This window comes from Pezoporus occidentalis, unplaced genomic scaffold (assembly GCF_034315485.1).
Source record: "Pezoporus occidentalis ecotype Australia unplaced genomic scaffold, CSIRO_AGI_Poc_V1 ctg95, whole genome shotgun sequence".
Taxonomy (NCBI): Eukaryota; Metazoa; Chordata; class Aves; order Psittaciformes; family Psittacidae; genus Pezoporus; species Pezoporus occidentalis.
The window spans coordinates 2,418,703-2,444,332 of NW_026916315.1; the positions used below are offsets into that span (position 1 = coordinate 2,418,703).

Sequence of the window (25,630 nt, forward strand, 5' to 3'; positions counted from 1 at the left end):
TTAACTTAAAGCATGTGGGTTTGCTTCCCATTATAGTCTTAAGCAGCATGCTAACTTACAGGTGAATACCTCTTTATACCTACTGAATTATTTGTGGTTTTGGATTGTATGTATACGTTTCATGGATGAATTTGTGCATGCTTAAATATACATGTAAAAAATGCCACCCTGGGTAGGTTAGCTAGGAAATGTTGCCAAACTTCTTGTGTTTCATCTCTTACTAAAAGATTCCAATCATTAATAAACTACTTTTTGTTAGATTTCAATCCCTTTGACATATTTTGTCATCATAAGATAGAGTTTGGAAATCAGGAATTTCTGGCCATTCACATCTACATGTAAATCTGTTTCAAAAATCCTTATTGCCCTGATTTGGTACGTGAATTATATAGTGGTCTCTCTCTGATGGCTGTTCCCTTTTTATGATGTGCTGTGAGGTGACCATTAGCTCTTTTGAATCAGGACCACAGATGTTGAAAATGTGGAGTCTGGACCTCCCTGTCTTGAACAGGCATTCAAATGGATTATTGTCGTTCATTTATTGTTTTCTTGTCTTAAAGCAGGATTAACAGTTGTAGAATTTAAAGGTACTAATGACAACAAATTGGGTAACAAAGATTCTTAAAGACTGATTGAATAAAAAGAAGGTGTGAAAAGAAATATGTAGGAAATACAGAGCTGTTCTTCAGGCACAAGGAGAAAGTTGTTGCGAGGAAAAAGATTGCTGTGACAATTCACTGAACTTAGCATGTAGCTCCTTGGTGGATAGGAGGCTTCTATGAAACTGGAGGCATCAGAGCAGGCCAGCCTTCAGCCACTCTGCTAGCGTAGCTGCAGGCCACTGAGTCCTCTCGCACTACAGTCATGGTGAGAGAGTAGGGAAGGAGCAAACAAATAAATCCCTGGGTAGGTACATTCTCAGTGACTTCATTCTTTGTGTACAGCTTTTATTCTCTTTCATGCATCTCATGAGAAAAACAATGCTACCAATGTCTGTTGCACTGTATCAGAGTATGCCCCTGCAGGACCAGGATATTGGTCTAAGCTGTGTTAAATGCCTTCTTTTTTAATTCATTGCACTAGTTATTCTGTGCCTGATTGTGATTGTATTAGCTATGTTTGAACCTAAACACCTGCTTATATTTCTATTCCAGGTGTTAAATAAAACCAAAGAGTTTGAAGAGGCTGTAAAAAAAGTAATAAAGGATGTTAATTTAGATAATGACATAGTAGTATCTGTCTTTGAAACCAACATAAGAGTCCTTGGGTGAGTAACTTCTGTGTTCTCAAAACTCTTAAAAATGTGTTTTTCAGCTGCATGTCCTTAAGGCATACCTTTCTGTATGTATTTAAATCAGATGTAAGGAAGAAATTATTTACTGTGAGGGTGGTGAGAGACTGGTACAGATTGCCCAGAGAAATTGTGAATCCCTTGAAGTGTTCAAGGCTAGACTAGATGGAACTGTGGGCAGCCTGGTCTAGTGGAAGGTGTCCATGCTCATGGCAGGGCATTGGAATTAAAAGATCTTTAAGGTCCCTTCCAACCAAGACCATTCTATGATTCCGATTCTATGGTTCTGTGTTGTTTTCCCCTCATTTAAAAGTTATGCCTTTGTCAGTTGGCATAGCTTGACACCTGCCCTAAGAAAGGTTTAAAATGCTAGGCAAGAATTAATGCAGTGAAGTTGACCCCCATCTAGATGCTGCAGGTAGAGGTTTGTTTTTTTTTAAATTAAAATAAATAAATAAATAAATTGTGTCCTTTGGTAGCATTGGTTTTCATTTAATGGAAGCAGTCTTACAAATTATGCTGTTCAGTACTTGATTTAACAGATAGAACATTTCCATACTTGGTATAATAGCTTATTTCAGGTTGGAAATGACTTCTGGATGTCTCTAGTCCAACTTGCAGCTCAATGCAGGATCAGAGCAGGTTAGTTTTAATCTGTTATGTGCAGTTTTAGAAGTGCTGGTTATTCTTGACTGTCAGTGGAAACAGTGATTCCTCTGCAGTTTAGGACTGAGTCCTAAATGATACAGAATTGCTTCTGAAATACTGACAGCTAACCTTGATTGTAATTGGGAGTTTTATCTGCTCAGCATTTCTGAAAACTAGGACTATGTGAATATAGCACAGTTATGTACATGGGCATCTAATTGTGGAAAGTTTTGCATTGCTGTTCAGATGAATATGCCTTTTGAGATTGTGGATAATTTTTCTTGTGTTTAGGGGTCTCCTAGGTGGGCATTCAGTGGCAATTATGCTGAAGGAAAAAGGTGAACATATGCAGTGGTACAACGGTGAACTTCTGCACATGGCAAAGGAACTAGGCTACAAGCTTTTACCTGCTTTTAATACCACTAGTGGTCTCCCTTATCCAAGAGTAAGTTGTTTGGTTTCTGCAGTACAGGATTACTTGTGTAAGCAAAATTTTTGTTGTTTTGCTTTTATCCCTGTTTCTAAAATCACTTATATATTAAGCCATTATACAGAAAATAAAAGCTGATAAAGTGCTCTTTCGTAATACACGCTACTTAATATTTTAAAATACAGATTTAGGCTCTGGATACCTACATTTCCACCTCTGAAAATTCTAGTATACATTGTTTTGTGTAAATAGTAACAACAGAAACCTTGTCTAATCACTGCTGATTTCTTGCTCCCTACTACTGTAGGCATCACCAAGAAACTGAGGAGAGTAATTTTTTTTTTTGGTACATACCATTCACTAAGACATTGAAAGAGAACTAGCAAGTGTTTGTTTCTGAATTTAGCACAAAACTGATTAGTCTTTGTAATCTACATCCACATTTTTAAGAGGATAAGGTTAGCTGTAATCAAAAAATACTCACTTAATGTAAAAACTTTCATATTCAAACAGACCAAGGTGCAAACTTAATGACAGAAAACTACTTCCTTATGCGTATCATCCATTGATTTTGTGAGATGTAGCTTTGATTGGAAACTTTTCCAGAAATTAAAAATTTAGTCTTAGTAAATCAGCACTTTTCTGGTGAAAATGGCTAATTCAGAATGTTCAGGCTTTGACAGTCTTCTGCTCAGAGGGCCCTCTTCAGAATGCAAAGGTTATGTTGTGCCCTCAACAAAAGCAGGCCCATCTTGCAGGTATTCTCTGGAGCCAGGAGTAGCAAGATTAATTTTGAGCACTTGTGATGGTCTGAGTTCCTGGTTTGCTGATTAATAAATAGCTAGAATTAGATTTTTAGGGTGGTATTCTTTTATTCAAATTGTGAGTGAACCAGGCAAGAGGTATTTAGGCCAGTCCTTGTTTTGGAGGGTTGAGTATTTTGGGTACTTCTGGATAACCTTATGTGCGTGTTTGAGTTGATAGTATGTGGTAAAGCAGAGCAAAACTGAAGGGGGCTTTGTGATCTTTTTTTTTCTTGAATTTAGAAAAAGTTACGTCGTTGCTCTACAGACCTATCATAGAAGTATAAATTCTTTCAGCTAATAACAATAAAGATGATGATATCTACTTTTCTCTAGGTTAACTTAAAATTTGGTGTAAGACATCCAGAAGCACGAACAGGAACAGAAACTGATACCTGTACAGCTTGTGCAGGTACCTTGATCCTTGAGTTTGCAGCTTTAAGCCGATTCACAGGAACATCTATATTTGAGGTTTGCTTTCCATGCTAACTTGTTTTTTGGATTAGGTATTCATTAGTGTTCTGTTACATTTCTTTAATTTTGGGCAAACAATTTTGAGTTCATGAAATGGGTGCATATCTTAGGTGTTCTGCACAAAAGGTTTGCATGTGTTCATATTTGTCATGTGCTGGGGATTTTTTCCTGAAATGCTAATCTGATTTTACAGAATAAAAAAAACACAGGAAATAATTTTGTTTGAAAGTAGTTACAGTAATGTAGAAGTAAGCAAGATCAATATACTGAAGAGTAGCTAAAGGATAATGCTTGCACAGCTTTGGGGTAAAGAGATCAGGACTAGTAAGAAGAAAAGTGGGATATTTGGTCCTTGATATGTAGCTTGAAAAAAATAATAAATAAACCCCACGCTTATATAGTCCCACTGAACTTGTGCAAGACCCACCTAAGGGTATATTCAGCAGAAATATAAATAAAAATGCTTGCAGGTATGGTTTTGTTGATATGATACCAAAAAGAAAAGCCAACAAACCCCTTCATTATGTGCCTAGTATTCCACTTTATGTCATGAAACCCAGTGGATGCATAGCTGGGCCTGTGTTGTGTGTTTTGGTAGAATTTGTCTGCTAAAATCCAATGAATGTGCTTTGTGATTTAAAGCCATTGTTGTTGCATAGGTCATGACCTTCAAGTTAATTTTGTATATATAAAGAATGTATGTAACTTGTGTACTAACCCATGCAGAAGGATGTTTAACTTGGTCATACACTGTATGGTCTTAGGCAAATAGTTGAGAAGTCAACACCATTCTTTTTAATCAGCAACTGAGTAACTATTTAAAATGTCAACTGAACATTATAGTATCTAAGTGTAATACTGAGTTACAGAATTGTTAGATATGAAACACTTTATTACTCCCTAGCATCTTAATTTCAATAGATAAAAGAATAACAGTCTTTAGGATCTGTGTTTCTCTAATTTCCTTTAATTAGCATTTTTTTGCTGTTGCAGGAATATGCCCGGAAAGCACTTGATTTTATTTGGGAAAAGAGACAGCGCAGCAGCAATTTAGTGGGCGTAACAATTAATATCCATACTGGAGACTGGGTCCGCAAAGGTGTGTGATATTCTGACTCCTAATCAGTGACCACAAACGGTTTTGAGCAAGAAAAAAATCTTGACGCCTTCCTGCCCCAGGCAGGTTTATCTAGACTATTTAAAAATAATGGGATAGGCAACTGGACTTAAATAATTTAAGTACTGGAGAAACTTGCTACAACGAAGCCTGGCTTTGCTCTGGGAGGGTGTTTTGGCAGCAAAACTAGTTTTATTCATTGCAAAGGAAGTGTTCTCTGATTCACTTTAATACTGAGAGGGAAATGCCTTGGGATAAATTTTCAGAGATTCTACTATGAATACATAGGAAAAGTATAAATAGGGCTGTGGTTGTTTATGGCAGCCAGTAGAAATATTTCCATATGAGGAAAGTGAAACAACTGGTTTCAGTGCATGTCTCTTCATATTACGTGCACTGATATTGTAAAGCCTTTACCATGGATACACAGTATTGTGTCTCTGCATCCATCTGTGCCTTAATTCTAGTGATAGGAGGCTTTTCCTTTTGCTGAAGGAGCCTTTAAAGTAAAAATGAAACCAAGGGAAAATATCCATATAACTATTTAAAGCAAAAGCACCTTTTAATTTTCTGCTGTTTCTAGATAGTGGAGTTGGAGCAGGAATAGATTCATATTATGAATATTTATTAAAAGCCTATGTCTTGCTGGGAGATGACAGTTTCCTGGAAAGATTTAACACGGTAAGTTAACACCTTGCTCAGGTTTGTGCCTTCTGTGAGACAAATTTAAGACTAGTTGTATTGTCAGTCAGCTGTTAGTCTGGAGAAGCTTATAAAGAGATCTTTAACAGAATTTCTGTGACACAGAATGTCTAGTGCCAGTTCTTATTACTATGAGTTCTTGCTAATCTTGGGTGAATTGTCACCTGAGCTGCTATTTTAACCCCATCCAATGAAAATTGGAATCTTCTGGACCTTTTTCCACATTTCCAGTACAGGAGAAGCAGTATTTCAAGATCACCTTGAAGAGTGTAGTACTGCAAATGTTGCTGTAAAACAACATAAAGGCCACTTGTTACAGGCCACAGCGCAAGTTCTTTCTGTCCTGGAGCAAGAAGAAAGAGCTTTTTTTCCCTCTGCTGTGTCTGTTAACTGTTTCCTATTGCTTCGGCACTTGTGTCCATGATTGTACCTTCTTGTGCTTCAGAAAACAGGAAGGACAGTTGTCTTGAGGTCTAGTAGGTTTGGAATTTAGTAAGTTGACAAGTGAGCTAGTGGGGTTTAAAGTTCTGAGCCATCTAGTCCAGCTGCTTTCGTTTTCTATACTTCCTTTTCCCCTTCTTTTGAGATACATTTGCTTTAGAATTCTGTTGCCCAGAGAAAGCAATTTCAGCTTTGTTTAGCTTGTGCTTAAAAATTAAGCCAGAACTAATGTACCTTAACTGTGATAGTTACTTGTTTATTGCATGGCTACTGAATATACTTCTGTGTATGCATACTACTTGGAAAATGTGATGTGCATTGGATGTGTAATACTGTGGAGCTTTTCGGTATTTACTACACTAGAAATCAGTGTGCACTGCCAAATGCAATGATGATTGGCAGTGTAGTATTGGTCCTTCCTTTGAAATAAAATTTCATAGTCTGGTAATCTGTATCTGTTTTGTAAAATGTATTGATTATGCAAATTCATGATTTTTCTGATGTTTGTCAGCACTACAATGCCATAATGAGATACATTAGCCAACCACCTCTTCTTCTTGATGTCCATATTCATAAACCAATGCTAAATGCTAGGACCTGGATGGATTCTTTGCTAGCTTTCTTCCCTGGATTGCAGGTAAGGTTTAAAACCCATGCACAGATGATCTTAATAACAAGTAAATAATTAAATAGATTGGATATATAATTGACTAGTCAAGCTTAGTAATTTGACTTTCAGAAATACTGAAAGAGGATTCCTGTACTGACTTTTCCTGTAACTTCAGTGCTATGATGCAAGTTAATTTGTATTGTGGCCATGTTGAGAATCAGGAAAATAATGTCTGTATCATTTGCTTCCTTCACCACCAGTCATTAAAAACACTGAACTTAAGCTACCTTTTTAGTAGTCTAGTGACAGATTTTCTAGTTTGTGTGCCATTTAAGACAAAGTCCCATTTCAATCTCTGTAAATGATAGAGATCGTTTTTCTACATAGGCAGTAGTCTTAATAAGGTGACTGATTTTGCTTTAAAAGCTCTAAAGGAATATCTATGGCTTACATACTGTAAATATTGCCTCCTTTCAGTGTATCTGCTGGAAATGTAGGAAGTGGTCTGTAGCTTTAAATAAACACAGTGAATATGCCTAACTTTGAATATTACAGGAGTAATATAGGAATGCATGGTGAATTAGTGTTAATTTTATTATTTAATTTTAGGTGTTGAAGGGTGATATTAGACCTGCTATTGAAACTCATGAGATGCTGTATCAGGTTATAAAAAAGCATAACTTTCTCCCGGAGGTAAGGTAGTAATTTTTTGATTGTGTAAACTGATTCTTACCTCAATTTGAGCAGTCTCAGATAGCCATTTAAAAAAAAATAGTAGGTATACCTGTTACTAAAACCAAAGGCCTCGTTTCCACAGCATTCTCATGTGAGCTACAGTTCTGCACATATGACAACTGTGTTTTGGATATGAAATATTTTTCCTTCAGTTATGCTGTAATTAACAGAATCATAGGAAGCTGCTGCTGTTAATAATTGCTTAAGCTTTATATTTCAGCCTTTCAAAATTGACCTTGACTCATTTCAGTATGCAAAACCTGTACAAGCAAATGTAGTAGCTGCTTAGTAATATAATAGCATTAATGCTAAAGATCAAAGCCATGTTCATACTAAGGAGGGAAACTAAAGACTGAATTGTTCTGAGAGAACATTCTGAAATTTTGCATGTTGTAAGAAGGTACACAAATTTACCTGTAGATACTGCAAGTGCAGTGTTTGAGCAAGTTAATTCTGCACAGAAAAGCTTGCTTACCTGCTGAAGATTATGTCTTTGTGATGATCCAGAATATACAAGAGCACTTCTGACTCCAGTTTTAATTTTGACTTTCCCTAGTGTAAGCTTATTTCTGTTAGAGAACATTTAATTAACATCACATTCACCTAATGTGGGTATTGAGACCAAAGAATGCTCTCTAAGCACTGGGATAATTTTTTTTGAGTGCTTTTAAAGTGGTATGATTTGGCTTCTGAGGACTCTTTTGGGTTGGTTTTTCAGTGCTTTGTACTTAGGAAGGGAACTTTGAAATACCAGTTATGCCATCTCCTTTAGCAAAGACTTACTTTAAGCGCTAGAATGAACCACCTGGTAGTGCATGTGAACACGTAGACTAGGAAATTTTTAGGTGCCTGACTTTTAGTCTGTGGTATTTCTTATGTTAGAAGCGGCTGCTCACCATCTGTCAGTCTGAAATGACAGTTTAATGCAGTGGAAGTGTCAGGTGATAGGTATGTTTGCAAAAATGGTATTTGTGAAAGCTTGAGTGGTTTCTTTGTAGTGGCCCTTCAACAGACTGCTTTAGTTGGATTGCAGTAGGTGTGTGTTTGTGCTGACAGGAGTGATTGGAGGCTGCGTGCTGCCTTCTGGGTCTAGACCACAAGTTCTCATCTGTTACTTCTTGCCAGAACTCCACTTGCTGGACACTTATTAAGAAGCCGGGTGGTGTCCACACTCCTGCACTAACACAAGCTTAAATCTCACTCATACTAAGTGGACTAGAGCACTGGTTTAGGTTTTGGACTCAAATGTACTAACTGGACAAATGTTCTTGTAGCCTCCTGAGACTGATGTTGGGCCTTCGGTCCTCCACTGTTGTGTACTTTATTGTAGTAAGTAGGATTCAAAATAAACCTGTGTTTGTTTTTTATTCTTGTTTTAATTTTTCTTTTTCTTCTTCAGGCATTCACAACAGACTTTAGAGTTCACTGGGCTCAGCATCCTTTAAGGCCTGAATTTGCTGAAAGCACTTATTTCCTGTATAAGGTAAGATAATTTTCATTTGTCTGAGTTTTTGTCACTTTTTCTAGCAGCTAGAATTCTGTTGACATTTTATTTCAATATAGAATGAGTAGCATATCTCCAGTTTATATACTGGTGCCAGTTTATATATAAAGAAGATGAAAGTATTGGTTATCAAAAATTGTTCTAGGAATTTTGTTTGATATGCCTAGAATTAGAAGAAAACTGTTTAGTGACAAAGGCCCATATTTTTAAAGATATGTAAGTGTTGCCCATCTCTCCTAAAGAGATCTTGTAGAGTAAGAGCTAAAACCATTTGTATCTTGCAGAGAAGAGCAGTGCCTAAATGTCTTGTGTTTCTGTGTTTCCTTGTGCGTATCTGAATATCCATAGAAAGTAATGTCTCTCAATGTCTCAGAAGTATCTCTTGTGACTAATATTAATAAATTAGACTTTACTGGTGTCTGAGAAGGTACAGAAACAATAAATTAGTATTAGGAAAATGATTGCTGCTGATTGTAAAGTAAGTCTAAGGGCACCTATATGTTTGGGATTGATTTTTGTTGGTTTTTCTTTTCTAGGCTACTGGGGACCCTTACTATCTAGAAGTAGGAAAAACACTCATTGAAAACTTGAACAAGTATGCAAGAGTACCTTGTGGGTTTGCTGCAATGAAGGATGTTCGTACAGGAAGTCATGAAGATAGGTAAAAGTTTTCACAATTTTTTCATAAAAAAAGATGAGAGGAAAAAAAATCTTCTTACTGTTTATATAATAGAATTAATTGGCTTTTGAGTAGCTGTCTGCCTTCAGTTTGATTATGCATTTAAATTATGCATTTGTCATAGTCTGTAAACTATTTCAGTAGTTTTAGTTTGTTACATCAGAATATTTTTAGTTTAATAATGCTTCATTTGTCTCGGAGCGATTGATTAATTACTGTCCACCAAGATACTACAAATATAGAGGTTTTTATTTTTCAGTAATGCTGCTTTGTAATGATTATGCTGAATCATTTCCCTACAAACATGGTTTCTTCCAATTGAAAGGACTGCTAATGGAATGAAGTTCAACAATAATAGTCATGAAGTCTTCAGAGGTGGAGCAGTATGACTATTTGTTTTGGTGATGTTGTAGAAAAAAGGGCATCTTCCTAAAGGGCATCCACTTTTTTCCATAGAATGGACTCTTTCTTTCTGGCTGAGATGTTTAAATATCTTTACCTGCTGTTTGCTGATAAGGAAGACATGATTTTCGACATTGAAGATTATATCTTCACTACAGAAGCTCATCTATTACCACTTTGGCTTTCTACTACAAATCAAACCATTGCTAAAAAAAATACAGTAAGTAATAGGTTAATCAGTTTTCGTAGTGCTTTGAAGTAGTTCCTTTTTTTTATGAGAGGAAATGGAAGAAAAATCAGAAAAAAATCATAGTTTGAAGAAATACATGAGTTGTAACACTTCATTTAATATGAACAATTTCATCATATTAACAGTGCCAGTCACATCAATATGAATGATGTTTCTATGACTGGGCTTCGCACAACTGGATCTTGAAAAAATGCTGTGGAAAATTAGCAGTATTTAAAAAGAAAATCATTCCCTATCTCTGTATGGATTTGAAAAGAACGCACTGTGGTGTTTTTATCTCCGTCTTTTTTTTTCTCTAAAACATTTGTAACACTGTGCCTAAACTTTTGTCCTTTATTTTACTACATGATTCCTTGGCAAATTTTGAAAGGTTTTTTGAGCCCACTACAAAGTTAGTTTGACAGCTGCAGCTTTGGAATATTTAATTAGTTTAATCCATGCAGTAGGCATCTATTGTGTAAATCTGAGGACATTCATTGGTTTATAAATTACTTAACCTTCCGAAATAATCTGTAGTAATACAACTGCCCTCTGAAGCCTCATAAATACTTGGCGTTTTTGTGTGTGTTCAGTGAGGTGACACTATTTTTAAGGCAGTAGGTATTGTCTAGGGTATCAGGGACATAAATTTCCTTATGTTAGTGTACCTTTATTTTTACCCTTTACTGAGGTAACACCTGGATCAGGGGACATGCTCATGCTGTATGTCAAGCCATGTGTCCCAGAGAAATGAGTAGGGCGCACTCTGTTTTATGGACTCTAGCATTAGACAGTGAACAATTTTTAATTACTTGCACTTGGTGTCCAGCATTGGTAATACATTTAATGGGTCATGGGGTTGGCTTTTTCATGTTCCTTGATGATGGAGATCTGCACCCTCACTGTTCTTTCTTTGGGCATTTATCATCTTTTGTCTTTTAGTTTTGGAAATGGAGACTTTTTTTAAACTATGCAAGAAGTTCTCTGAAGGGTCTGAAGGAGCATTTTATGTAACTTCTGTGGCTAACATGAAAAGTTGATACTTGTGAGGCAGACAGGATTCCCACAGCTGATGCAAATGCTAATGGATGGCCAATAAAAGGATAAATTCATAGAATCATAGAATGGTTTGGGTTGGAAGGGGCCTTAAAAATCATCTAGTTCCACCCCCTTGACACAGACTTGAACACTTTCCACTAGACCAGGTTGCTCAAAGCCTCATGCAGCCTGGCCTTACACACTTCCAGGGATGGGGCATCCACAACTTTTCGGGCCAACTTGTTTTCTAGGGTCTCACCACCCTCAGAGTAAAGAATTTCTTCTTAATGCCTCATCTAAATCCATTTTCAGTACAATCTAAAGCCATTTTCCCTTGTCCTATCAGTACATGCCTTTGTAAATAGTCCCTCTCCAGCTTTCTTGTCAGCCCCTCTAGGTACTGGAAGGCTGCTAGAAGGTCTTCCTGGAGTGTTTGCTTCTCCAGGCTGAACAACCCCAACTCTCTCTGCCTGTCTTCACAGGAGAGGTGCACAGCCCTCTGATCATCTTCATGGCCTCCTCTGGACTTGCTCCAAAAGGTCCATGTAAATTGTTCAGATGCAGTTTTCTTAAGCTCTTTTAGGTCAAAGCTGCTAATGTTCAGAATATAAGTAAGATCCATTGAAAAGAGTGTCAACAAGATGCATTAAATGGCTTAAAGGCTGTGAAGATGAATGTGTTAATCTTTTATGTAATCTATCTGATGGGAAAAAATGATAAGAGAAAATGGAATGTGTAAATTATTTTTCATATAAACGCAGTGCTATTAAACCAAACTGTCTGTGGCATAGTTGTAGCATCAACCCAACATCCTGTTTGTATTTATGCTCATAAACAGGAAATGTCATGTCTTACTATGCTGATGTTTACAACTGTGCTTGCAAGACCTTCTTTCTTAAGTGATGTGACTACCCTTTGTCACACTGAAAGCACAGGTACTTTAAACTGTTTGTTACAGTGAACTAATAGCCTTTTAGGCCTCATTTTTAAGGGAGCCTTTAAATACTTGATTTTTAATTAGCTAGTGTGTTGTGAACATTGGGATGTGTTTTTTTTCAATAGATAAATACTACATTAACTTTTATAGGTGAGAAATTTAACTTGTCAGTTATCCAATCAGTTATTTGCAAAACTAAGAAGAGGTTAAATATGGCTCCAAATCGCTGTACATGTTCTACATGGTTTTACATGTTACAAAACAGTGATCTGTGCAAATGCTAGCTCTGTCATCTTTTCTCAAAATAGATTGTTTGAATTATATATAGATTCATCCTTGCCCGTTCAGACTACCAAGTCAGTATGGCTCCTGAGGAGGAGAATCTTTTGTTCACATGAAAAGATGTGACATTTTTAGTAATATGAAGCAAGAATGACCTAAGGCCTGAAGCTGATCCACTCTGATAAAGGTGGCGTCAAATGTAATTATAACTACTCCTTTCATAGTTTCCTTCATTTCATGTCAGTGGAGTGGGCTTTAGAAGTACTGTTTGCTGGTAGAAGATTAGCTGTTTCTGCAGGAAGATTCTAGAAATTGTGAATACGAGTTTGGTAAGTTACAAATTAGAATGGGTGTTATATTTCTGTATCTCTAGAAAGGGATTATAGTGCACTGGTTACCCTTTATTAGTGCAGTGTGTGGCACAGAAGAGTGATGTATTCTTCATTTCTGGAATCTCTGTGGTTGTAGAACATTTATTGCATTCAGTTGCTGTATGTCCTGAGTAGAGAGATTACTTAAGGTCTGGCTGTTGATTTTTCTTTGTATAAAAATGTAAACAGCAGTTTTAATGGGTGATCTGTATTTTTCATTTCAGACTACAGAATACACAGAGCTGGATGACAGCAACTTTGACTGGACCTGTCCAAACACCCAGATTCTTTTCCCAAATGACCCTATGTTTGCTCAAAGTATTCGTGAACCTTTGAAAAATGTGGTGGATAAGAGCTGTCCTAGGGCTATTTCCAGAGCGTAAGATGAATATTTTCTGGTTTTTGGTAGCGTAGGAGTAAGTGGAGCAGGGTCTGTTAAGCATGGACAGAGAAATTTTAGCTGTATTGGAGCTTGCTCTGCTCAAGTTTGTAGTCCTTTCAGAATGGATAGCCTAGCTGTAGGAAAAATCAGTTATGTTTTCTCTGGCAGCATCATCAAGACTTAGTTAATTTTGAGCAGGAATTAGCAAGTCTTTCAAGTAAAAGGAGCTTGATGAGCCATATACTGCAAGTGGTAGTTGTAGACCAGGTATTACAGGAAGTATGTATTTCTGATTTGTAAAATTAATCTCTGTATAGACTCTTGAACAGTTCTGCAACTCTTCTTTGTAGTAAGCAAATCTTTGAAATAGATGAAGTTATGTATGGTAATAATTTAGGACAGTCTGTTACAGAAGACAGTCTGTTATAGCTGAGGAAGTTTTATCTATCTAACCAGCTCTTTGATATTTATACTTCTTAAGTAAAACGGACTAGCAACTCTGTAAGGAAAACTGGGTTTAGTCAGTCTTAGTAATGCAGGCTATTTAGAAATGTGGTAGTTTTATCAACACTGCATGTGCTTTTTTGCACTATAAAATTATTGATAGAATCAACAACTTTTAAAAAAGATAGTTTGACTGAGAAGTTGCATTATAGTGAAGCTTGTACTCAGTGTTATTCCAAGGAATTCTAATCTTGTGGTAGGAATAATGTGAAAGTTAGGTTTCAAGAATAATCTGCTTTTTAAAGATTTGACCTCTAATATCTTTTGGCAGGGAAGAGAGTTTGGGAAGTGGACCAAAACCACCATTGAGAGCCCGAGATTTCATGGCCAGTAATCCTGAACACTTGGAGATACTGAAGAAGATGGGAGTCAGTTTGATTCATCTTAAAGATGGAAGAGTACAATTAGTACAGCATGCAGTGCAAGTAAGGCCTGATAGTACTTTTTTTGAACACTTTCAGTAAAATCCTACTAGCAATGATTTCTGACTTAGAGGTTCAGGAGGGACATCCAGACTGTGGAAGAGGGCACATGAGCTGGATATGCAACTATATTTGGCAGGCTGATGCTTGTTAATATTTTGCCTAAGCAACACTTTTAACTAATCTTCCATTACATTAGATGGGGGCTGTTCACGTCAAAGTGATGTACCTAACAGCATCTTACCTGAAAGTACTAGCTTTCAGTGTGGGATGCTTCCATTTGTTTAGGAGGTCTGTACGTTTGTATGGTTTTAGTCTTCTGGGTGGTGGACACAGTAAAAGGTTAACTTCTGTATTTGAAATGATGAGCAAGTGCCAGTGAGCTTCCACTCTGTATTTTAAAATCTTCTTAGCACTTGTCCAAGCAAACGTAATTCCAATTCGCCCTCAAAGTTTCTTGAACATTTAAGAAGAAAGTTGTTTTTTTTTTTGTGTTTCGTTTTTTTTCGTTTTTTACTACTCAGGCAGCAAGTTCACTTGATGCTGAAGATGGCTTAAGGTTCATGCAGGAAATGATTGAACTCTCCAGTCAGCAACAGAAAGAGCAACAGCTACCTCCTCGTGCTGTTCAAATTGTTTCCCATCCATTCTTTGGTCGGGTGGTCTTGACTGCTGGACCAGCACAATTTGGGATGGATTTATCCAAACACAAAGCAGGGGTATGTAAAATGTGTATGTGATCTGTTTCTAGCTTTCTGTTACTTTCCTTATTGCATAAGGCTAATTTTACAGTACTGTTACTATTTCAGGATGGCCAGCTGGAGGGTGACCGATTAATTAGTAATTAAAATGACAGTGCACAGGAATGACAGAATGACAGCAGTGACAGTCTTAGATGAGTGGCTTATCAGTCTGGCTGGCGCTCTGTTCCCGAGTCATTGGTCATGATTTAGGATTTAATACACATACATGGTATGATTTCTTTGACAAAAAGTTATATAATCTGCAGTGCATATTTTAAGAGATGTTAATTTAAGAGGAGGTTTTCCTACCATGTCAGCCATGAATTTGCAGAAACCTTTTTAGAGTAGGCTGTTTTTATGCAAGCTTTTATAAAAGGCTGTATCTAGATGGAAGAAGAAAATATCATAGAGACAATAGTCCCTACTGGAAACTGTAGGAGAACCTGGTGACTTTGGCTGGGCAAGATGCAGCCCCAAAGAGAAGCTCCAGACTAGCAGTTTACAGAAGAAAATTTTCCAGAGGCAGCAGTTCACAGGTGTAGACAAAATACACCGAGTATGGGAGTTAGGTTTTCACTTGGTCATTCTTTGCTTCTTAGAACTCCAGCTTCATGGTAAAGATTGCCTGCACTTGACAGAAGACAACACAAAATGCATAAGATTAATTGAAGAAAAGAAAATGTTTAGGGATCTTTTGCAAGCCTAAACCTAGTGTTCTTCTCCTCTCTTTGCTTTTGTTTTTCCAAACAGACAAGAGGATTTGTTGCAACCATTAAGCCATATAATGGATGCTCAGAGATCACTAATCCTGAGGCAGTGAAAGAGAAAATTGCTCTGATGCAAAGAGGCCAGTGTATGTTTGCTGAAAAGGCACGAAACATTCAAAAAGCTGGAGCAATAGGAGGCATTGTTATTGGTAAATAAAACTTTGAGTTCTTTATTTGTGTAGATGTAATCTGTATTTTACAGATTTGAAGTTACTGGAAAGCTGACAAGAAACTGTTAAAACTCTTTGAGATGCTGTACTCCAGCACAGAAATTGTGCTTTCAGAAGATGAAGAAATGTTTTTGGCTTTGTCTGGTTTTGCACAAAAAGCCTAGTGAAACAAATTGGGATGGGTAATTGTCACTGCTTTTGCAGATTAAAAGCTATTACTTTAAGGATCACTGTGTGTTGAAATAGTGCTGTCTACTAACTGCTGAGGAAGACTTCAGATACAAATGAAAGATGTTAAGGAAAACAAGTACGCAAGCTGGCTTTTTGCATTTTACAACCAATGTACTATTTTATGCTTGGGATCCTCTTAACTGACTGGACAGTAGAAAGCTGCTCAAGAGTGCTGAAGTTCAGAGTTGTAGTCTGTTTATCTAACAGGAGGTTTGCTTGCTTTTCCTTTTGTGTGCATCTGGCTAGATGACAATGAGGGAAGCAGTAGTGATACAGCTCCTCTCTTTCAAATGGCTGGTGATGGAAAGAATACAGATGATATCACAATTCCAATGCTCTTCCTCTTCAACAAGGAAGGAAACATTATACTGGATGCTATCCGAGAGTATGAGGCTGTGGAGGTGCTCCTTTCTGATAAAGCAAAAGACAGAGGTAAAATCAGAGGTTATTTATACAAATTTAGCTTTCATCTCTATCATGGCACAATGTGAAAAATACAATAGCGATTTCTACTGCTACGCAAAGTTACAGACACATTATTTTATAGCTGTAGTTTTCTGTTGACATTGGTATCAGTGTTTTCATAAGAAAGCCATTATCTGAGATATGTCATTATCCACTGCCCCATCAAGTTAACGTTAACATCCAGAAATGCTGTTCGTAAGTTAAATGTCAGTTTGACTAATGAGCAAATACAGCCTTTTTGATTTCTTTTGAACCCTTTTTGCCACAGTCTGCTTTGAAGTAGTGTCAGGAATAGCATAAGTGGTTTTAGTGCCCTACATTGTAAACGCCTCTCTCTTATCAAGCTCCCCAGTGGCATTCTTGGTACTCACAAGGAAAGAGGCAACTGTTAAAACTATTTTGCGTAACTAAGGAGAAGTGGTTATCATGAGAAATAAGGCTACCGACCTCAGATGTTTTGGAGTTTTTCTTGTATAATACAAGAAAATGACAAGCTAATATATTCCTAATTAAAATGTTTGCACGTGGCAGAAAATTCTAGGTTTTCCTTCTGTAAGCCTTCCTTGTAGTGCTGCTTTGTCCAAGCACAGCGTGTAAGAACAAGTATCTCTAGTAAACTAATGGGAGCGTTTATTTTCTGCACATTTGCAGAGGTGATATGCTGAAAGCTAGTGATGTTTCTTCATAGCTGCTTACAAATTCCTCCTCTTGACAACTATGGTTAAGCTGCTCTAACAAAATATTAAATATGAAAGATAGCTCTGCATTTGAGAATTTGTAATTCGTATCTGCTTCTTCCTCTCCCCCCTTGTGCTTCCGTTTGGTATCCCAGCAACAATCTTTAAAGGTAAAATGATTCCAAACTACATTATTGATAGCAGTAAGTATCCCATATTAAAAGTGGTGTATGCCGTTAAACTCCCTAGAAGTCTTGAAATATTAGTGTCCTGTACACTAGGTATAAGCTTCAGACTCCGGAGAAATCTGAATGGTTAAATTGGACGGCTGTTGTAAAGCTAAATAGGTACTTGAGATACGTATGTTACTTCATTTTAGTGGGGATGTGATGAGGGAGGATTCGGCTTTGGGGCTCTCTAGTTCACAGTTCAGTAAACTCATGAAACGCTATCTAACTCCTGCTTGCTTAGATGCGAGAGAGCCTGTTGGATCTGGGAGTGGTTTAAAATTGGTGTTCAGTGCATGTAGTGGGTATTTACATAAGACTGAATGATGGTAGCTAGCACTTACCTGGATGTCACTGTTCAAGTCTGAGGAACCAAAACTGGTCTCACTATATTGTTTGCCCTCATTTAAAATGTGTTTAAATGTCTTCCCTCCCCTCCCCCCCTTAAAATGTGTTCCTTAATAATGTTAAATTTTTGTATCAGTGGTAAGTCTGCGCTTCCGTGAGGAAATTAGGCTAAGAGAAATGACCTTGCTTTTAAAATACATACTAAAATCTGCCTTCCTATCTTCCCCCCCCCCCCCCCCCCCCCCAACATTTCTTTTTTTCTCTCCCCCTCTCAAAGACTTGGAGAATATGGACCAGAAATTATCTGAAAACGATTCACATAAACAGAATTCAGAAGAAGCTACTTCAGCATTTCAGGATGTTGATGAAGTCAGTGAGGAGCCTGAAGAAGAAGAAAGATCTGATGTTATTGACCCTGATTCTTTAGCTCCTGCTAATGCAGACAGTGACAGTGTTTCCATTTCAAATCAGGATTCCTATGTCCCTGAACCTGATGAGGCTAGTGCTCCAGAGCCAACGTGTACACAAGGAGATAACCAGCCTCAGGAACAGAAGACCGAAACAGAGTCAAATTCCAAAGTTAACTGGGATAATAAAGTCCAGCCTATGGAATCCATATTAGCAGACTGGAATGAAGATATAGAAGCATTTGAAATGATGGAAAAGGATGAGCTATGACTTGTAATAATAACTTATTTGTTAGTAAACAAATGGAGAACTCTTTGGGTAGAAGTGAGGCCCTGGTATCTGAGAACTAGAAAACATATTCAGTATTGTGATGAGCAGCCAGGTTTCACCTGGAAAATACTGTAGAAATCCAGCACACGCTCTTTGTTTTAATTTTTCCTGTTTAAAAATGGGAATGTGCAATTGAAGCATTTGTCTGGCTCCACTGCATGGTGCTGTAACCCAGGAGGCTCATTCAGGGAATTAGCCTGACTTCTGCGTTCCAGGCTCCGAGAGGTCACACTCCCTTGGTCTCTGGGAAGCAGAAGTTGAACACAGTGGGGTTAACATACTACGTAACAGTTATCGGTGAGTGCACGTGAAAACAGTAGTTCAGCCACTGTTCTGGTTGGAGTGAAGGTGCAGTTTCACTGATCTCCACTGAGTTGAAAGCCTTCATTGATAGCAACAGGTCAAATTGTTTCCAATTGTTGTATCTTTAGGGCACAGCTAGAAGCAGTTTGATTTTTGTCCTGACTTATCATACTGGGACATGGTAGTGTTGTTCATTACCCCTTCCATTACTTTGAAGGACTATCACAACATCAGTTTTCCCTTCTGCTCTGCTTTTGACTAAAGAAACTGTATAACCCAAAGGTAGGGTAGGATGTACTTTGTAAGCAGGTTTCATCAGGGAAACTAAGACAGCCTTGGTGTACCAGATAAAGGTGTTCCCAGTGCTTTGTTAAAGTTTGAAGTTAAGGTAAAGTGGACAAGACAGCTCATGAGTTACAGGTATTTCCTTTGGCCTCCCAGGTTGGAAAAACTCAATCTGCCCTGAGATACGGAATTTAAACTGGCAATATCCTCTGAAAGGACACTAAACAGATCTAGATCAACTATAACATAATCTTCCTTTTTCTACAAGTTTGACTTCTTACAGCTTGACTTTGTTGTCACTGTTTTTATATGCAGCTTCTATACTTGTGATACTTAAGGCAATGAGGCCAGTACCAGTAGTGAAAGGCAACAATTTTGGCTATTGGGTCCATAGTTCAAAGTATAGTGGTGTGAACTGCAAGGATGACTGGTGTATTACTCTGGGCTTTGGGGGTTTATTACAGGTAAGTGTGAGTCCTAGTTTGCTATCCCTATTATGAAAAACATTATTTAATTAAAAAGGGGGATGTTTAAACAACTGAGAGATATTTTGACTGTGTCCAAAGAAACTGCCAAAACCTAATTGATTTATATAAACTGCTTGTAGTGACTTGTGTTTCAAAGAATTGTTTTATATTAAAGAGTGAATTAACACTGCCTATATGCTGCACCAGGCTAAAAAAAAAGGTTTATATTCATTGTTACATGGAATATAAAGAATCCCCATTCTGAATTGCACCTTTCATTTAGCTGGTGAAATTATGCGTGCTGAATATGCAACTGTTAATTAGTACAGCCATACTGTATGTATTTATGTGTACTCCTGTACAGTGTGAATGGAGAGATCCCAGGAAAATGTTGTATACATGTATACTTAACGTCAGTTGCTTTCAAGAGTATCAAAATGCACAGGCACCTTTTGAGAGCATGACAGTCAGAATATTATCCATAAACTGAACGATAACATTAAATCACTAGAGTAGGAGGTAATTTTGAGGAGGAAATGAAGCAGTAGCAGAATAGTGAGTAAGTGTCCTTTTAAATAAATTAGCTTTTAAATGTAGTTATAATTCCTTTGCACAAATAACTGTATGGAGGTTTGGACTGAATGAGTAGGGCTTGAAGCAGCTGTGGTTTTTCAGTTGAGAATTTTTTTGTATAGGTTTTTTCGTTCTGTGAGCTTATGTCAGGCACTTGATCATGGGAGCCTTTTTAAGTGTCCTTTGTTACTTTGAGCCCCAGTGGTGCTGTGCTCCCCAGTAGCGCCCAGGCTCAAAGCGACGTGGCCAAGTGCAGTCAGCTACAGGCTCAAAACCATCAGGTGCAGATCACATGTTTTCACTCTGGTAATTCCTTTGATCTGTCAGTGTGCAGTGCCACAAAAGGAGCATTTTTGTTCCCGTGCTTTTCAACATAGACTACATCTTCATACTTGTTAGCTCTTTTGGTGGAAATAGAATTATTTTTATAGCTATAGAGGCCCTGTGGTCATTCTCCTAAGACTGTCAATATAGCAACTAAAGGTTTTCTTCTTTTTTACTTGCGGAAAATTTAGGTGTAGATGTAAAATTTTATTAAAAGACTAACTTTCTTTGCCATCACCAGCTCATTTTGATTTAACTGCTTTTTCTACATCTATTGCTAAAGCAGCAGACAGTAGCTCTCCTTTATGGGATTTTGAACGATCCCAGAGCTCTGTTTGGATTTGAAGCATTATTTTGGTGGTGGCCTACCTCAGATAACTGTTGCCTCCTTCCTTTTGGGTTGGGTTTTTTTTTTTTTTTACTGTTTCAGTTTTCCTACTTTACTTTTGAAACCATCATGAGAGCCATAGCTTTGTTTACAGAACTGAATTGGGTATGGTTGACCATTGGGGAAAGAGGAGTAAACTGGGGAGGGGTGGGGGTAGTTTTATTCAGGTTAAGTTTGTAGTTCGTGATGAACTATGAAATAGGTTTTAGTTCAACCTTTCCGTATCATTTGGGAAATAATTCATTGTCACTGTCATCTTAAAAAGTGAAAAGAATGTATTCATCAAAAAAATAAAAACCTTTTAGAGAGGGGAGTAAGTGTTCTTCCCAGATATTTAGAAGCCTGCTCCCTCTATGTGGAATATCGGTTGTACATTGTTAATCAGTAATCGCCTCTTTCTTTGGATAGTTTTGTACATTTATTTGTATGGTATTGAACACTGAAGAATTCAGGAATCACAGCTGGAACTAGCACTTATTCCATGACATGTAACTCGGATCAGCCAATTAATTTCATCTTAGTGAATCTTCTTAATTGTTTACATGTGTTGTTTCTTAATGAAGTTTCAAAATGAGCCCATCTTTGGTTCTCCTCCTCCTGCCAGGGTAGCTGAAGGCGCAGTCATAGGCATGGCAAAGTGCATGTTGAGAGGTTAAAACCAGGACATCTTATGCAAAAGGCATCAGTCAGAACATAAAAAAAAAAAAAAGCAAAACCATTCTGTGAATGAAATATTGTATGTTCAGTTTTTATAAGATTATTTTTTTTTTTTTTTTTTTTTAGCCAGCCCAATTTACAGCCCTATATTTTCTTATGAAAGATGTCTAATAACGGGTGCTGTAACACTACTGTTGGGTTTCACTGTCTGGTGATAAGTGTATACAATATGTCTAAGGGCAACTATGTACTGTGATGTAAAAGTCTGGGCTAAAATGTATATAATCTGTGTACATAATTGTGTACTTGATTATAATTGCTGATTGTAAAGATTTAATAAAATGTAAATATTCTGATCAGGCTCTGCTAAACTGATGCTAATTTCTGAATTACCCAGCCAGCCGTGTTTGCCTTCATTGTTAGCAAGATCTTTGGTAGTCACACCGGTACTCCATGGCAGGCACCAGAGGAAACCAGAGCCTGGTTTAACCTGTTGCCCTCCTGGCTGCTGGGTCCTTGTGGCTGGTGGAGAGGGGCTTGGAAGGAGGTTGAAGCAGAGCCATGAAGAGCAGCAACTTGTCTCTCTCTTGTCTCTGCTGGACTAACTGGAGAGATTTTTGAGCAAACCCTCAGCAAACAGCATTACTTTATATACACACACACACACACACACACACACACAAACTCTTACAGGAATTGGTGTTTTCTCTTTGCAATACCCTTCCGCAGTCCTTGAAGGATCTGGCTTTATTGTTCCATGTTCTTCTTCATGACCTTGCTGGCCCTGATACCCAGATGTTGTTTGAATTAAACCAGGAGCCACCATCCCATTGCAGATGGGCTCTGAAACGGCAAAACTATTTTGCAAAATCAATAGCTGGGGTGTACCCCCATCCCTGCTCCTCTTTATTTTATAACAAGGAATCAGGAATATTTAGTTATTTATTTTCCAGTCTGGACACATTCCAAACATTCTTACTCCTCAGGGACATTTGCACAAGTGCGGGGAAGGGTAAGTAAGGCATTGGTATGTCACACCTCTTATAAAAACTATCTTGGTAATTACCTTATACTAATGGTTGTATCAATGGTCTGTGACTCAATTTTCACATTTCCACTTTCTGGTTAGGTCACCCAAAGCTGGATCTTCAGCAGCTGTGACAAAAATTCAGCCTCAGCAGATGCTCATCTTGTCATTCGTGCCAGTGCAAAGCTGCTGGTGGCAGGGATCCCATTTTCTTTGGAAGTGCTACTTAAAAAGGTAATGTTGATATATGTTTCCAACTGAAATGGTCCCTAGAAACCACTATTTGCCTGGGAAGGTTCAACCAAACTATTAAGCCTCAGCATGGATGAGTTCATCTTTATTAATCCTTTGGTGGAGGGTGCAGCAGGTTGGCCTGGCACCAGGGTTGGTCTCTTGGCAGAGGCATTTAAGCCAAAATTGTGCAAAACAACGTGCAGTACTCGGTGACACCTGCACGGCTTCCGTGGAGCACCAGTGGGAGGGCTCAGGCACCCCACTGCCTGTGACGCCAGGACAGACCTGATGGCAGCAGTGCAGGGCAGAGAATGGGAATACAGAAACCCGGTTTCACCCTAAACAAAAACCATCACAAACCCTAGAGTGTTTCTCTGCCTTCGCACCCTTTGCTGGGTGCTGCCATCACCTTCACGGTGCTGTAGGCTGTGATCACTGTGCTGGGAAGGACTCCCTGAATTTGGGGCATAAGCCCCTGCCAAGGGGGTGCTCAGAGGGTTGTGCAGGAACAGGCGGAGCCAGTGAAGTGGCAACATGGGTGAAAAGAAATGAATGAGCAGTTCAGAGCTGGCTGTACTGAATCTGATGCATTTGAGGATCTCTCTTGAACCTCTGCTCCTTGTGGGCAGCAGGTTGGCAATAGAGTAAATGTGATCATTAAGAATGCGTGATCCTCCCTTCACAGCAAAAGCTGGTTTCCCATCCCTCCTCTGGCCAAATGCTCCTCACACTCTGGTTTAAGATCCTTAGCAAAGGCATAGAAAGGTGTAAGGAAAAAAAAAAAGGCACAAGATGTGCAGGAAAGGCCAAAAAGGCATTTCCAACACGGGCTGGCTCTCACGGATCTTTTATGTAACTGAGCACGTGGCCCTCCACGTTTATCTTCAGGCTTGACATGGGTTATCTGATTGCCAAGTAGAGAGCATCTCTGTTAAATGATGTCAATCTTCACCACACTGGCATTACAGAATCATAAAAAATTACATAGCTGCTATTTTGGGCAGCAGCTCTCTCCGACTCAGTGAATAAATGCATCTCCATATGACTCACTCTGGGGGATTATTAATAGACACTAAAGCAGAATGCCAGAACACCAAGAATATTGCTCAGTTCCCACATGTAGCTTTCTAGTTTCTCACAGCAATTGCACTTGAGAACTTTTTGTCTCAAGATTTAATTTTTATATATATATTTTTATATGTGCATGTGCGTATACAAGGAGAACGAATTTTCTATTCAGCTCACACCTTGAAGGCTTGGTGGGGGGGAGGGAGAAAGTCTGTAGCGATGGAGGATGCTCGTTGCTCCAGTTCTAGGTGTGCACGGTACCACACTCCAGCCCTGCATCACACGCTGGGCACACACCCATCCAGGTCAGTGCCTCCTGCTACCAGGCCCATTCAGGTGAGGCTGCCATTATTAGCAAAGCTTGAAATAGAAGCTCAGTTTTGTGATTTAAACAAACCATGCGGGATGGCAGAACAGCAGGGAGGAAGCTAGTCATTCTGAGAGGAAAGAAATCACACACTTCTTTTGCTGTTTGACAGCTGGAGGATCGATCAGCAACAGGAAGCAACTGCCTGATTAAGATATGGCTCAAGCCTGGAGCTCACCCCACCCTGGGGCTCACCCCACCCTGGGGCTGCCTTCAAGCAGCTTTTCAGTAGTTAGGGTGAAAGTCATCCATGGGGTCCTCCACACCATCCTGGCCCCAGTGCCACACAGAACTGCTGCATTCAAGTAGTGTCAGCTTCTGTAACACAGGCGAACCTTTATGAAAAAGGGGGCTTTTCCCATAAGATGTTCTGTTTTCCTGGTTTTTGTGAATGATGGGATGAAGGTGCTCCTGGGTTGAAGATTCCACCTGTGCAGCCAGGATTTGGAAAGCACTGCTCCTCCTGCTGTGCAGAAAGGGATGGAGAGGCGCAGTAAGTCACCCTGGGTTCTGTGTGGCCCATCCACAGCTGCAAAGAGGTTGAGGCAGGGTAGGAGGCAGAGCTGGGTCTTCGGGTCCCAGCAGAGACTTAATTAAAAAAAATCCCAACTCTGACTGAAAGCAAAGGAAGAAATGAATGTGAAGGTTTGGATGGGTTGGGATGTTGAAGTCCAGTATCAGAGGAAGGTTCATGGTAATCAGGAAACAGCAGTAGTAGTCACATAATTAACTGGCTGCTTTGATAAAACTTTTCAAGGGTATTTGCCGAAGGGCTGCAGACTGGTTTCTCAGTTACATCAGTTTACCCATCCTCTCTATCTGACTGGTTTCCAGGCTGCTCTGCACGCTTTGATACTGTAATACCTGTGTGCGGCAACATCTACTTGTACCAGGCAAATAAAACAACTGCAGGCACAAGTCTTTGATGGGAAGTTGAAGTGGATCCTCCTTCCATCAGCCCAGGTGTGTTTTTAAAAGGTAAGTCCAAACAGAGATTAGGAGGAATAATTAGAGAAACATCTTAAAACCCACTATGCGGATGGTAGCAAAAAGTGCCATGGCCAAGGGTTTGATGACTTGATATAAATAGGAACATCCCACCATTCACTCCCACCTAATTCTTTTCACATTTCTTGCAGAAGGGTAGAACAAATAGAAGTCTTTCATCCTCACCCCAGTTGCACCAGCCTGGTGGCAGTCCTGGAGCACATCAACTCCAAAGACGGCTACGGACACCCTCCAACCCTTCTGCCCGTCCTCATGCCTCCACAACCAGCAGCAGAACAGACTAACCAGGCACTCACAAATACTGTCATCTAAAGGTCCAACAGTGAGGTTATAATTTATGCAGAAGACTAAAGCACTTGCTGCTGGTCACATTAAGTGCACAGGTTAAGATGGGAATTGCTTTTCCTCTCTCCAAAGCTTCCACTATAGCCCATGCCTTTGATGCCATCATCATTGGCAAGAAAACAAATATATTAAAACTAATGGGAAGCTGAAAGAAACTCCATGTAAAAGGAGGCTGGTGTACTGAAAGATGTACCTGTAACACAGGGTTTGTATAGGG

General features: G+C 38.7%; 1 protein-coding gene across 1 annotated transcript in view; it reads left to right on the top strand.

The window, feature by feature from the left end:
* The window catches only part of EDEM3 (ER degradation enhancing alpha-mannosidase like protein 3), a 31,846-nt gene extending 10,123 nt beyond the window's left edge, over positions 1 to 21,723 (top strand). The window contains exons 5-21 of the mRNA XM_062606259.1: positions 1,155 to 1,267; positions 2,231 to 2,384; positions 3,509 to 3,643; positions 4,640 to 4,745; positions 5,347 to 5,444; positions 6,418 to 6,543; positions 7,126 to 7,209; positions 8,651 to 8,734; positions 9,292 to 9,416; positions 9,891 to 10,056; positions 12,918 to 13,072; positions 13,851 to 14,004; positions 14,526 to 14,720; positions 15,495 to 15,660; positions 16,159 to 16,344; positions 17,210 to 17,257; positions 17,907 to 21,723. Coding sequence (XP_062462243.1) covers positions 1,155 to 1,267; positions 2,231 to 2,384; positions 3,509 to 3,643; positions 4,640 to 4,745; positions 5,347 to 5,444; positions 6,418 to 6,543; positions 7,126 to 7,209; positions 8,651 to 8,734; positions 9,292 to 9,416; positions 9,891 to 10,056; positions 12,918 to 13,072; positions 13,851 to 14,004; positions 14,526 to 14,720; positions 15,495 to 15,660; positions 16,159 to 16,344; positions 17,210 to 17,257; positions 17,907 to 18,307 — 2,496 coding nt within the window. The 3' untranslated portion in view covers positions 18,308 to 21,723. The remainder of the gene's footprint in view (positions 1 to 1,154; positions 1,268 to 2,230; positions 2,385 to 3,508; positions 3,644 to 4,639; positions 4,746 to 5,346; positions 5,445 to 6,417; positions 6,544 to 7,125; positions 7,210 to 8,650; positions 8,735 to 9,291; positions 9,417 to 9,890; positions 10,057 to 12,917; positions 13,073 to 13,850; positions 14,005 to 14,525; positions 14,721 to 15,494; positions 15,661 to 16,158; positions 16,345 to 17,209; positions 17,258 to 17,906) is intronic.
* Positions 21,724 to 25,630: the final 3,907 nt, after the last annotated feature.